At 47.6% G+C, this 13641-nt stretch overlaps 1 protein-coding gene across 1 annotated transcript; it reads right to left on the bottom strand.

Annotated features, from left to right (window-relative positions):
- Positions 1-657: 657 nt before the first annotated feature.
- On the bottom strand, positions 658-13038 carry LOC119093372 (endo-chitosanase C-like). The gene is made up of 2 exons (XM_037216328.1): positions 12654-13038; positions 658-770 (listed from the first exon to the last, which is right to left on the bottom strand). Exons 1-2 carry the CDS (start codon positions 13036-13038, stop codon positions 658-660), a joined length of 498 nt encoding a protein of 165 aa, XP_037072223.1.
- Between the last annotated feature and the right edge of the window lie 603 nt (positions 13039-13641).

Consider the following 13641-nt stretch of genomic DNA (forward strand, 5'->3'; position numbering starts at 1 on the left):
ATTCGTACACGCACGCGCGCTGCCGCCGACACAACGACCACAGTGGCCCACGTCCCCACACCGATCAAGGTGGCCACGGCGGCCCTTGTCCTCACACCGACCGGGATGGCCGCGGCGGCCCTTGTCCTCACACCGACCGGGATGGCCGCGGCGGCCCTTGTCCTCACACCGACCGGGATGGCCGCGGCGGCCCTTGTCCTCACACCGACCGGGATGGCTGCGGCGGCCCTTGTCCTCACACCGACCGGGATAGCCGCGGCGGTCCGCGTCCTCACACCGACCGGGATGGCCGCGGCGGTCCCCGTTCTCACACCGACCGGGGTGGCCGCGGTGGCCCGCGTCCTCACACCGGTAACCGAGCGGTAAAAAAGGTAAACGCACGTTGCAGCTCCGAGTCATTCGGCCTCAGCGGATGTCACGTCCTCATTCGGCCTCAGTGGATGTGCCGTCTTCATTCGGCCTCAATGGAAATCCCGCTTTCATTCAGCCTCAGTGGAAGTCTCGCCCTGATTCTGCCTCAATGGATGTCTCGTCTTCACTCGGCCTCAGTGACGGTCTTGTCCTCATTCAGCCTCAGTGGATGTCCCGTCCTCATTCAGCCTCAGTGGATGACCCGCTCCCACTCAGCCTCAGTGGAAGTATCGTCCTCATTCAGCCTCAGTGGATGTCCCGCTCCCACTCAGCCTCAGTGCAAGTCTCGTCTTCGTTCTGCATAAGTAGAACTTCTGTCTGCTTCAGTGAAAGTCCCGTCTTCAGTTTTGCGAATGCAGCTGATGTCGCCGACAGAAGGCCGCTCTGGGAGCCCGTCAGCGCGCGTCGCTGATTGGACGACCCCGCCGTTCGCTTTTGGACCGCTTTGCATTTAAAGCAACTGCTCGGGATCGTTTTCACAGCGAAAGAATCTAGCCGTCCATTATCATTCACCGCTGTTCCGTGACAATTCATGCACGTCAATGCGCGTCAATCCGACGTGGCACGGACATGACAGATACAGCTCGGCCAACTGGCATACGATGAAACGAAGAAATAATTTTATTTGGAACCCAGTCTCTTGTGATTGATAGCAGGGGTTACCTCACGTCCTGCCATGAACAGAATGAAACTGACGCCATGAGAGCGATGTTCATAATATACCAGACAATTTTCATCTCCGTTCTGCTTTTGGAGACCCCGGTAATGTGCGCATGTACCAGCTGTTGAATATGATAAAACCGGGCTGCATCCGTTTACCTCCATGCTCTACCGAAATATGACAAAACTAAATTGCACGCTCTGCGGGAATAAGAAAACGTAACGGTTTAAATACCAACCATGCGTGCATACCTTTCGTATGCAACAGAGACACGATGTGTGCAAGTTGGCAGGCCCGGCTTGTACAAGAGAGTCGCCTACATATTTGTTTTCACACAGACAGCTCCAAGAATTATGCATACAACCAGTAAGACATTAGCGCGCCATGGGACGAGTTAGAGAATCACACGCGTAAAAATGTTGATAACATCATATTCCTGATGTTAAAATAGAATATAGCGTGGCGACGCACTTTTGGGAGCCCACAGAAATGGATCATCTAAGTAAACATTGCAGTCTGTCTTTCACGGGCGTTTTGTAGAGAGGTTCACGGATTGTATTAACCGCCGTGCCAAATCACAAAGCAAATTGTTTGAAAACTGGTGGCCTTTGTTGCTGGCTTGGCTGGTAATACCACTGGATAAAATAAGAGAAGCAGTAATTGTTGGCATTTTAATGGAGCGTGGTGCGTTGCTGAGCATCACTACATCATAAATAAGATTGTTTATTATATCCTTAGCGGCACCATATAACGACAGGTACGTTTTCCCAAACACGACACAATCGTAATAAAAATGTGCCGCCATCTACTAGTAAAATTTTGGCATGAACTCACATGAAGTGTTCTCTCTTCGATTCTTCTATGCGTTCTTTCTCGTCGCAGTTCGAGTAGGCAGCAGTCATTAATAGAATATTGGCAACAGTGCTGAGAGAACCGTGTGATTTGAAGACACATCAACTCATTGCATTTGCACAGTTTCCTTGCTCTTCAACACTAAGCTAATATTATTGATCATGCTGCCCAAGGTGCATATGTGAGGGCATGGTGTCAGAGGTAGGCACTAATGTACATCGATAGGTAGGGCTTGGCTAGTTTTTCCTAGATTATTTAAATGCGTCACGTCATGTTTAGGATTAACTGCATCGGACTGGTATTTGGCTTAAATAGTTTCGTGCATGATTTCACCAATGAATCCATTATACGATGCGCGCGTGGCTGTGGAGTTGATTTTTGATGCACAAAGAATGGTCCTATGCTGTAGGCTTGCCAGCTCTGCGTGGTCTGACGTAGGTACATATCAACACCTCTGGTTTTAGGACCATGTATTGTTTATTTTGCTTGTAAACCATTGTACCCTGACGAAACGAATGTGAACGTCCATGTTAAGGAGAAAGTGCATCGCTCAAGCTCGTGACATAGCGCTCCAAAATCCGAAAATGTCAAAATGCTGACTGCTAATGGAATTATGTTTCCCCTTGATGCTGCCTATTGCGTGGTTGATGACTTAAATATAATAGATGTACAGTTCCTGCACACGCTTAGTATACGGTTGAACGTTTAAAGCGACAGCTTTTACAGTAAGTCAGGGCTTTGAATAATGTTGGTATTCGTGTCCATGTCCATGTTAGTGCTTGCTCATGTTCATATTTGTTAAAACTTACAGCCGTGTCTGAACTGCTCCAAAATGTTGTGTTTAATCCGCGGTTTCGCCTGTCCACAGTAGGCACATGCACGTCAAAACGGCCCATGAAACAATTCAATCCCTGGTTCGTGCTGAAACGTTCTGTTCTGTGGCCGGCTGCACACATCCACCTGAAGCTTTGCCAGGGTGTTGTCCGTCCTCTCCTCTATCATACGGTGCTGGTTGGCAGCTCTTTCTCTACGTTTCTGGCAGCAATCGAGTCGAGAAGGATAAATTATGCTTGCGATGCAATATCAGATGAAAATCTCAGCTGATCAGGCAAGTCGTACGCATCCGCCTTAAAACTGACGACGCATAGCTTTTGAAGGGAGTATGCATAGCACTAGTCAGAAGTTCTTCTGAATAGCTCAGGATTCTAATTTGAGTAGTCGCTCCTGCGGAATAAATATCACTGGACCCCTTGCTCACCACTATCAAAGTAACACATTACATTTGCCTTGCTTTTTTCCATGTGTGTGCTCGGTAATGTTTGCATTACAACATTTTGTCACAATGTGCGCGCAAAAAATGTAACAAAAGTTTAAACCACTCTGTTAAGACACAAATATATGCGAGCATGAAGCATATATGCCGCGAATTCGACAAAACGGTATCAAACGGCTTTGATTGCTCATCTTTGTACACACCTCAGTGTCTCTCTTAGAGGCGCACTTTGTCTTTGGGAATGGGAGTATCACATGATCCATGGTGACGCACTGGGTTAAACTTAAACCAATGCGCTTATCGGAAACAGGTCATTGCCGCCCGCTGGGCCAATCACAAACGTTCTTTTATTGGTACCAGTAGAGGCATATTGACGGTTGTAATGACGGCGATCGCGACCGCAGGGAGGAAGCTTAGTGCTGCCATGAAGCGATGAGAGCGGGATTTGGACTCGAAAATAGTTTCATGTATACATATATATATATATATATATATATATATATATATATATATATATATATATATATATCCCTTTTGTGTCTTGGCGGTGCTCAGTGCTACAGCCTAGTAGTGTTACATAATACGTAACTAGTTCTGACACCTTTCACAAGAGTATGTTTTTGAAATATGCCTGCAAAGGCGGGACCCCTCTCTAACGCAGTGTGTTTCTGGTGCCTGAGAACTGCATATGTGAATGCAGTGGTTCCATTGGATGTGACTGCAGACATGGCATCAATGACTGCAAAGATAGCTTTAAACTTATATCGCCGGTTAGATAAGGTTCGCTAGGTGTTCTACAAGGGTCGCAATAATGGTAGACATGCCATTCATACATTGCAGGCATCACTGTAATTTGTCTTTGGAACACCCCATTTTGGGAACATCTCCTCGGCTTAATCGGCCAGTAATCAGTCGTTACGGTGGTTGGCGTGGTCTGTGCGCTAACGTAAATATGCGTCGTGACAAATATTATAAATTAGTGCAAACCAGTTGATCGCATTTCACATGATGTGCTCTTCGAATTACCTGAACTGATGACTGCTTTATTTTCCGAGCAGTTGCCACGCAGAGCTGTCCGCAGCTCTGCGTTGGATCGGTGGATCGGGGTGCCCAGGTGTGCGGTACCCCGATCCGCCGATCCAACGTTATTCTGTCAAGTCTACCCAAGTTCACTGGACGATCCAACTGCCGGCCTTTCGTCGGACAGGACTGAGTAGAGTTTCGGGGCTGTCGAACACTACGACATGACCGAATTGTTCGAAGTGGCCCCCTTTGGCTATTGTCAACTGAGCTTCCCATGTCATTCGGGTCAGAGTGCCCGGTACGAGTGGTTGAATGTTACGTAATTTTTATCTTCAGCTTTACTTATTTAGCTAACGTAACAACATACCCGTGAAGGCAAGATAATGAACAACTGCTTAATTAGCATGCTGTGAACGTAGCCCCAAAAGCGCAAGAATGCCCGCTATGTGACCTAGGGGCTGCCCAACTCACCAACGGTTTTCGGTTTTCGCCTTTCGCCTCACCGACGCCTGACGGTTTTCCCGTTGACTTCAGTGAGCCGGTCTGCGATGCTAACGAGCTCAACAGCCTCATACATCGCTGCATGCCCATAAAATGATTATTACCGCTTGACTTATCTTCAAAGGAATCTCGCGATAGGCAAAATTACTGAGCAAGCATTCTGCGAAGAAACGCGCGATCAAGTGGCGTGGTTATCATTGTGAGTTTTCTGTGACGAAAATAACAGGTTTTATATATGACAGGAGGCACTGGTGTAACTATGTTGGCCAGAAATAATTTGCATATATCATTGGAAAGCTTCACGTTTCAAGGAAGTTTTGATGGCCACGGTGAAGCTGGTGGCAAAAATTCAGAAAACAAAACTAGAGGCGAGCGAGAGTCAAAAAGGTCCCAGATTCTGTGCAGATCCTGCCAGGGCAGACTGGTAAAACAGCAGCTCACGCGTGCTCCAATGTCCGTTCTAACCCCCAATGCACGGTACCGTATTGAGGGCTGGGGAACCAAAATAACTGGGGTGAAATGTCCTCATGGCCTTCATCGAGTTTAAAGTTAAAACGCACGTCCTAGGAACACCAGTGCAGTCACTCAAACTCCCATATTGCATCACCCGATACACGACACTGTGCTAAAGGCTGGTATAAACGCAGACGACTAGGTCGAAGGGTTTTGATGACCAGCACCGAGCATAAATGTTAGAGCATGTTTTACGATAAGACATCCGTGTTAACTCCCTTCTACTACTTAATTGACTGCAGGACAACCGTACTCACTCGTGTGTACTCAGTGATCCGCTGAAAGATGACGGCGCTTAAAGACACGGCCAGGAGGCTATTTGTAAGCGCACCTTACCTCACAAAATACACCACTGGAGCCATGTTCTAAGACTACGTTTGTGAGCATCATCTGTGATGAACGATACGGATGGGCAACGATCGGTGATGCGATCAGCGATGGCATGTCAACAATTCAACGCCAGATTGTGCTTTTTCCAACAGCCATAAGCTAGCATACGTTTCAAACATAGTATGACCTTACTTACTCACCTGAACTTAGTAAGTATTTCCTATTACAACAGCATATACCAACAAATAAGCCCGGCAAAAACCCACTTCACTCGCCACACGTCTTCCAGTCAGTGAGGAACTGAACTGATCTGAACTGAAAACCTGAATAACTGAATTAGAGATAGGCCAACGCAGGCTCCGACTGTGGTTTCCACTAGAATACTTTAAACTCATCACGCCAGGGCACTCTATGATGGGTTAGGACCCAACACAGCTTTCCGTACTGCATAAAGATTGTGGTGCTGTGCGCCACTTTACCCGCATTTAAAGGCTTCTTGATTTGGAGGCAAAATTCTCACAAGTAGCGTGTCGCATTGAAATAGTTATTGATGATACTCTGGTAGGTCACACGTGACACACAATGCACACGTGAAACAAGATGGTTTTGCTATTTGTTTAAGATAGCCTTAGCAAAAGCATAATTACAGCGGGTCAAGTAATAGTGAATGAGGTGTCAGGTGAGGATTAGTTCATTGTTGTGACAATTCACAATTAACAATACGAGCATCCATTGTTTTCATAGGAATTGGACTATTTTGCCTTGATTTTAGGGTAGGATATAGGAATGTTCAATGTGTGTGTCACATGATACCCTCTGGTTCGTGGCTAAGACTTAGAAAACTTCAGTTTATAATTAAGAACATTGCGTCTGCTGCGTAGACCTTACAACAGCAAACTTTGTGCTGATTTTGCGAGTAGCTGTAGAACTAGTGTTGTATTCTGATCTTTTTAACACTGAAATAGTCCGTTAATTTGTCCGAGGTTAGGGCTGGCAGGCACTGTTGAATTTACTGCTGGTATTCGTTTTGATTAGGGTAAGTTGCCGAAATATCAACGCATCTATCTCTCCAAGGTACTAGTCTTCCTACGAGGAGTAAGGCTCATCACTACTGCCTCATCTATACACATAGGGTCCTCCAAATGCACACAACAGCTTGTGTCGCAGAAAGAGCACCGACGCACTGTTGTCAAAATGCATCCTTATTGGGCTGCAGTTGTTTAGCAAAAGTCTCTGGGTGCATGCATTTTAACCGCTTAGCTCGAATTGCTTGTTCCTACTTGGTCGATGGGGAAGTCAACATCAGGCTGCCCTGGGCTATTCATCAGGACCTGCTGTGTTCATCACGCCTCGCTGTGCCTGAGTTAAGATTCTTTAACAACAGGCTGGACGGCAAGATTATACCACAACATGCTAGGTCTTTAATTGGTACCGGCACAAAAACCTCATATGCCAATTTCAATCAATGACTTTATCAATAATATCATATCAACTATATTTAGTACACACATAAGATATGACTAAGGATAATAATCTGTAAGATCAAAATTGTAGATAAAAATCATCGATAGCCAAAATATGTGACTCAACCTGGCCATGTTACAGTCGTGGTGTTCCGGCCATATAAAACGGCACTCGCTCTGATGGCAGCGTGCAGGGCAGCATAGGGCTTTATACTGTTGATTTCTCATCAATCCCGGTGAACATTTAAGGACGAGTACCCCCCTTTGACACCATCCTAAAGTTTATGTAATCATTGTCCACGGATTGTGTCCTAAAGTAGCAAACAAACTAACGAAATCTACAATTTTAGACCCTGCACCGTTGTTACCTCCAAATTTGTCATGCGAGGTACATGGAGGTGAGTTTGATGTGAATGCAAAAGTGGTTTGAGTTGATTTGATCCCCTCCCTTCACATATTCGAGTCTGACATATCATAGGCATACCAGATGAGTACCAAATGAGTTGGGACCTTTAATTCATATCCAGCTAAACTCACTCAACTGAGGCCCGGGGGCTGAGCAGTGAAAGACAATGTATCCCAGCCCTTAAAAGACACTAACAAACATATCTGTTTCTCCCGGGCTTTGGCACGTTTTCTTCCCAAAGTCGGGCTGGATGCCAATTACCTTGGGGGGATTGGAGCTTCGCAACAGAACAGGAGACTGCACCCCTGTCAAATTTCAGTCGGTGTTAGGTATGTCTTAACAGTGCCTGGTGTTACACGCGCTCGGGTGGGGGTCAATTTGACCTCCCACGAAGGTTTTTCCTAAATGGTTTCCGAACGGCGCTGCGCAGCCTCGCCAAATTTTGCACAGCTGTAGACAATTGGATGTCGAATTGTTTTGCACCAAAAAGTTTGATGTACCCTGTAAAGTCGCTGATCTTCGGCAGGTCAAAGTCAGGCCAAGGATTCTGAGAAGACGATTTCTATGGAAACGTTTAATCTGTTGCAGCAACGAAGCTTTAGACGAAGCCATGCATCTCTGAGATAGTTGGTAAGACAGCGTAATAATTTAATGAACAAATTTCGTTGACCTGGGGTCAGGTATGAATGTCAAGCCTAGGCTCAAACCAACCTGTTTTATTGCGCTAGAGCTTGCTGTGTGTGGTAGTTTCTGGTGTTCATTTCAAGTGTAGTGATAACGGGACCCGTATGTTAATCTTTCATAGACTTGTTCAAGGTCAGAATAGGTCACTGACTTGAATGACCCTGGTAAACATTTCGCTTTAGGAACATACTGCCTAACGTAATCTTTGACGCTATTTCAAATACAAAACTCGAAATAGTCTTGTGCGATTTTGGTCGCCATGACCTTATAAGATCAAACAAGATCCTTGACCTGAAATGAGCTCCAATGGTCTTTTGCTTAAGACACGTGCCTAGGTTCTGGGGCACTTTGGACAACAGTATAGAGATTGACCTTTTTTGACATTATTTGAACCGAAGGTCATGCCCTAGAAGCGTCAAAATTTGACACAAGCGAGTTCACATACAGGTCAATGCACTTTGATGCCTCTAGCTGTCTTAGTTTCTGAGATCTCAGGGGGTCAAATTAACCCCCACCCGAGCAAAGGGTATCCAACCGGCCACCCGGGCGCATGTTTAACGTGGCCAAGCACACCCACACATGATGAAGGAAGGCGCTCTTATGTTTCTAGAACTGGTACAATTACAAAAAATATGTCAGAGCATGCCAATTTGGGCATACCATTAGTTCCCAGTGGCATAGCTAAGGTATTTCACATTTGGAAAGGGTCTGCTCGGTATGTTAATCTTTCAAAGAGTTCTTTGAGGTATCAAATGCTGCACTTCACCATATTTGCTTGTTTTAGGGTGTTTTGGTCAGGGTGTTCGGGTGTTTTACTATGTTTGTTTGTTTTAGGGTGAACACTGGGGCCTCGGGTTCACTTTTTTTGGTAATGAGTTGGTCACATTTGGTGCGAGGGGGATTTTCCCCTAGGGGTCACAACAGAGGGTAAGTCTTGCCTCGTTCCACTTGCCTTCCAGGTATGATAGGTTAAGTACCCTGTAATTCATCATTGTCTATTCAGATGATCATCACAGTATCTAGTTACGTTCAATCAACATTCAGCTGGAACTTTTTAGAGTTCTCATAAAATAGAATCATGAAATAGTTCCATGGCACTCATAAAATAGTTCCATGGCACAGGAACTCTTTGTAACTCAAAAATTTGCCAATTAACGTCGCTGTTGCCCTTCAACTAGGTAGCCTCTCATACTGTATGAAACTTAATTGCTGTACCTAGAGGCAATGTGGGAATGGAGATATATGTGCGTTGATTTTTCGGCAACATACCTTTATCAAAATGAATAGCAGAAGTCAAAGTCTTCTGCTATTTGTTTCTAAAAGGCATGTTGCCGAAATATCAACGCATCTGGATCTCCATTCTCCGGGCTTTTATACGAGAAATAATCCTATTACTTCCGTCTTATCTCTGTGCATAATGTTTCTTGCAAAGGCACTTAATATCTAACTAACAAAGTTATGGCACAATGCATAATTCAAGAGAGGAGCCCTTGCTAAAACATCTAGTGGTCAGCCACGAGGCACTGGCGGCACATCACCAAAAGCTTGGCGTTCTCGCTTCTCGCTGAGCTCCGCCTCCCCCCCCCCCCCCCGCTACCAAACACGATCGTGCCCTACTTTCCATCATTTCTGACCAGTGTTTACTGTGGGCTTCTCGGTGATATTGTAAGTCACGCATTTCACGAGGCAACAAATGGGAAATCAGGGCACTGGTTTTCAGTGACATAAGTCTTCTAAGCTTTCTGTTCATCGGTGGGTTTTGGAGGTACTAAATTAAATCCGCCATAAGTCTCCATCAGTTATTTGCGTCATACTACATTTCGGGCTCAAGGTTTCTGTATTTTAAGTGAGTGCCCCCCCCCCCCCCCAACGTTGTTGTATGTGCTCCTGTGTTCAGCGGACACAATTTGGGCATAGAGACTGTGCCGATAGGCAGAGTAAAACGACCTATGATTATTCTGGCAAATGTATACGTAACTGGTGACTGTGCGAGTAAAGCCAGTCTGTCATGAGTCATGTGCTGTCTTCGGTTGCAAATAAATGATGACAGACGCTGTCGACTTCCAGGTTCCGGCTCCGTGCATCTTAAATAAGGTCCAACTGGCAGCGGAAACAAAATCATAACTGCTTTAGGTTTTAAATGTGTTTTGGCATTGCCAGGACTCAAATGCTGTAGTTTTTGGTTGTCATGTCGGCTCGTCCTTATCAAATACATAGCCTCGGCTCCGCTGTTCGTTTGCGTTCAAATGGCTTGTGAAAATAGCACTTAGACACCATTTCGTATGCCGTACAATCATCGCAAAGCTATAGCATGTCCAGTAGCGCTGAATATTTTAAGTGGTCACCGTGTCAGTAGGGAAGTACGAGTTTTGCATTGATAAGGAGCTTGAGAGTTCAATATCCGGCACTCAAAGGAACTTTCCACAGTAATTCCCTTCCGATTGCTTTCAACCAAAGCCATCCGTTCTGGAATTAGCTCGGCGGACCCGAAAGCTGTATTAGCTGCGACCATCACAGGATCCCTTGTCCTTTCATGCACCTGTCTTGCCGTCGAATGGCCCGCCGTCGGCGGTAACCCTGACAACTTTGAGATCTTTTGCACTTCTCACGCATAGTTCGATCGCACGGATCCTATTTGATCGGTAATATCAGTTTTCACAAAATCCTCCTGCAAAGCTCAGAAATTGTTCATGCATCAGATGGCCACGGTTTGGGATCGAGAACTGCTCATGCGTCAGATGGCCACGGTTCGGGATCGAGAACTGTTCATGCGTCAGGTGGCCACGGTTCTGAATCGAGATGCCCCGCTGAGGTTAGCGAGTCCCCTTGGTTACACTTAGACGCTCCTTCGTGAGTTGTAAGGAACCGGTTCTGAACAAGTAGGTCCCGTCTATGTTTTAAGGGATCTTTTTCCTGGAACAGGAGGTCCTGTTTTAGGGAAATGGAGACCATTTCCCAGACAACCAGAAGGTCTCCCATTCTACACATTGCATGGATATGACATTGTAGCAATTATACAAGGTGGCACATGCCTTAGGTGCCTTTCCCCTCAAAAACAGCACTGCTCAGGAGGCCCTTGTGCAATGAGGCCCTACTTTGTGCAGGAGGCTCCCTTTAAAATCCTGCTCTTCCCAACTCAAAATCCGTGGTAGCGCTCCCACGTGGAAGCATACTTTCTGTTGCATAGAATGCATTTATTTTTGGGTGATGGAGGGGAAAGCGATTCATATTGGTTGGGGCAGTTTTTCGTGTCTTGTGCAAGACTTACACACAAAGCTTTTTACGCAGCACTCAGTCATCTTGTCAAGTTAAGCACGTATTAGATTCCAAAATGCACATTACACCGTTGCAATGTCCGTTGTTGGTGCGTTCAACACGTTTTCCGCCAACACAACGATCAGAAACAAGAAGACAAATTCCATCTTTGCACTCTCTACTACGTGTGCACTGTTCGTCAAAGTCTCTCCGCACTTCGCATGTGTTATCTTGCATGCAGAATTCGGCCATTTCGCAATCATTGTCTCCAGTGCACTGGATGCCTTTATTGGTCTCCTCTGCATTTTTCACGGCAGTGCCGCTGTCGTTCACAGTCTGCTCCGGATCCTGGCCTTTCCTCGCATGAACCGAGTAAGTCGCAAAACTGTCTGTTGTCACAGGTGAGATCTACCTCTCACTCGACGCACTTGTTGCGGAAACAGATTCCAGTGCGGCAGCTGTCGTGCCTCTTACAGTGCTCTCCCAGGTGGGCCAGGAGAGCATAAGCTCCGTAGTCACACCGCTGCTGGCCCGAGCAATCTTTGTTGACCTGACAGTTGACACAGACGCCTGGCTGGCTGCAGAGACCCGACAAGCACTGTTCGTCCATCGAACATTCCCCCCGGAGATCCTTTCGTGTCTCGCAGGTGCTTCGTCCCCGCTTTGCAGTACTGGTTAGCATCGCAGTCTGCATTCCGCGTACAGAGTACGCATCTGTTTGTCTTGCCGCATTTGTGGCAGCGACATTGGCTGTCCGTGTGACAGCGGCCTCCGAAGAAACCCTTGGGCGTGCAGCTGTTGTAAATGCGGAAGTGGTCCTTCGAGAAGTGCCGGGCGTTAATGCAGCCGACGCAAAATTTGGCGTCCTAGCAAATCTCATACAGGCACTGACTGCCGGTGTAGCATGCTGCTGATGCCATGCGCTTTCCCTGGCAATTGCCATCGCCACAGAACTGACCCCTGTCGCAGTCGTCATTATGTGCGCATTCTGCGCAGCGACCTTTTCTGCTGACTTTCGACCCACTTTGCACGCTGAGCCAGCAAGGCGCGCCGATGGCAGCGGGCTTATGATAGGCGTCGGCCATGCAAAGCTCATGTTGCGGGCAAGGGTGGGTCACAGACCATTCGGTGCAGACACCCCGCAGGCAACGGTCCGAGCTGCACTGCCGGTCATCCTCGCAGATCTCACGGGCTCGGATCCGTTTCAGGCACGCACCCCGTTGACCGCCGAATATAAATCGTCATTTTCTGTCCAGCAAGCCAATCTGTCCTCAAACGCACCCCGCAGGCAGCAGTGCAGCGAGCCGCAGTCAGAGTGGTAGACACAGTCTGCACAGCGGCTGTCGATGCAGTGGCCGGACGTGCAGTCGGAGTCGCTGTAGCAGGGGCCGTCGCGCACTTCCTGCCGCCAGCACTTGTTGCCCGAGCAGCGGTAGCCGTGCGCACAGTCGCTGTCCGAGCGGCACTCGGCGCAGTGGTTCTGTACGCAGACAGCCGAACCGGCACAGTCGTCGTTTAGCGCACACTGCACGCACTGGTGCGCGGCGCACACGAGACACGGACCGCAGTGCGAGTCGCGTGCGCAGGTCACGCACTTCCCGGCCACGCAGTATCCGTTGCCGCAGGCAAGATGGTGGTCACATTCGGCAGCCGGGTCCTTTAGCATTGTATCACACAGCCGGCCCTGGGGAAACGAACAGATCCAAGACGTCCTGCGCCAGATCACGCCTCGGTTTTGACTCAACAGCATCAGTTGCACCCATCAGACCAGCGTTTTGCCGTGGCCGCATGGTTATGCTGTTTCTGCCATGCGTACAGACGGCCTATACTGCGAGAGCATGTATAACATATATACGTAAGAGCATGTATGCGCGAGAGAGTAAAGCTGGACTTAATAGCACTGATCTGCATTCCAGTTACCTTGCACAGTTATAATATCCGGATGGCACCGTGATTGTGGAAGTAGGCACGTATTTCATGCAGGCGTCCCAGCTTCTTGATAGCTGGCTCTGAGCTCCTGTCGGTGACGGCCGCGACCACGCCGGTCTGTCGGTCAGTCAGGCACGCGTGGTGACCGTTCCTGATCTCCAAGAGCCATACACCAAACCGCCGAATATGTATAGTCATTTTCTAGTCCAGTAAACCAATCTGTCCTCAAACGCAGCTTCTCATTTGTGACTGGCATGCCCCGGCTGGTGGCTTGCCATGCCCTGGATGGAGACTGCCGCAGCTAGTAGCTTGCCATGCCCTGGATGGAGACTGCCCGGCT

This window comes from Pollicipes pollicipes, unplaced genomic scaffold, assembly GCF_011947565.3.
Source record: "Pollicipes pollicipes isolate AB1234 unplaced genomic scaffold, Ppol_2.1 Scaffold_4002;HRSCAF=4701_pilon_pilon_pilon, whole genome shotgun sequence".
Lineage (NCBI taxonomy): Eukaryota > Metazoa > Arthropoda > Thecostraca > Pollicipedomorpha > Pollicipedidae > Pollicipes > Pollicipes pollicipes.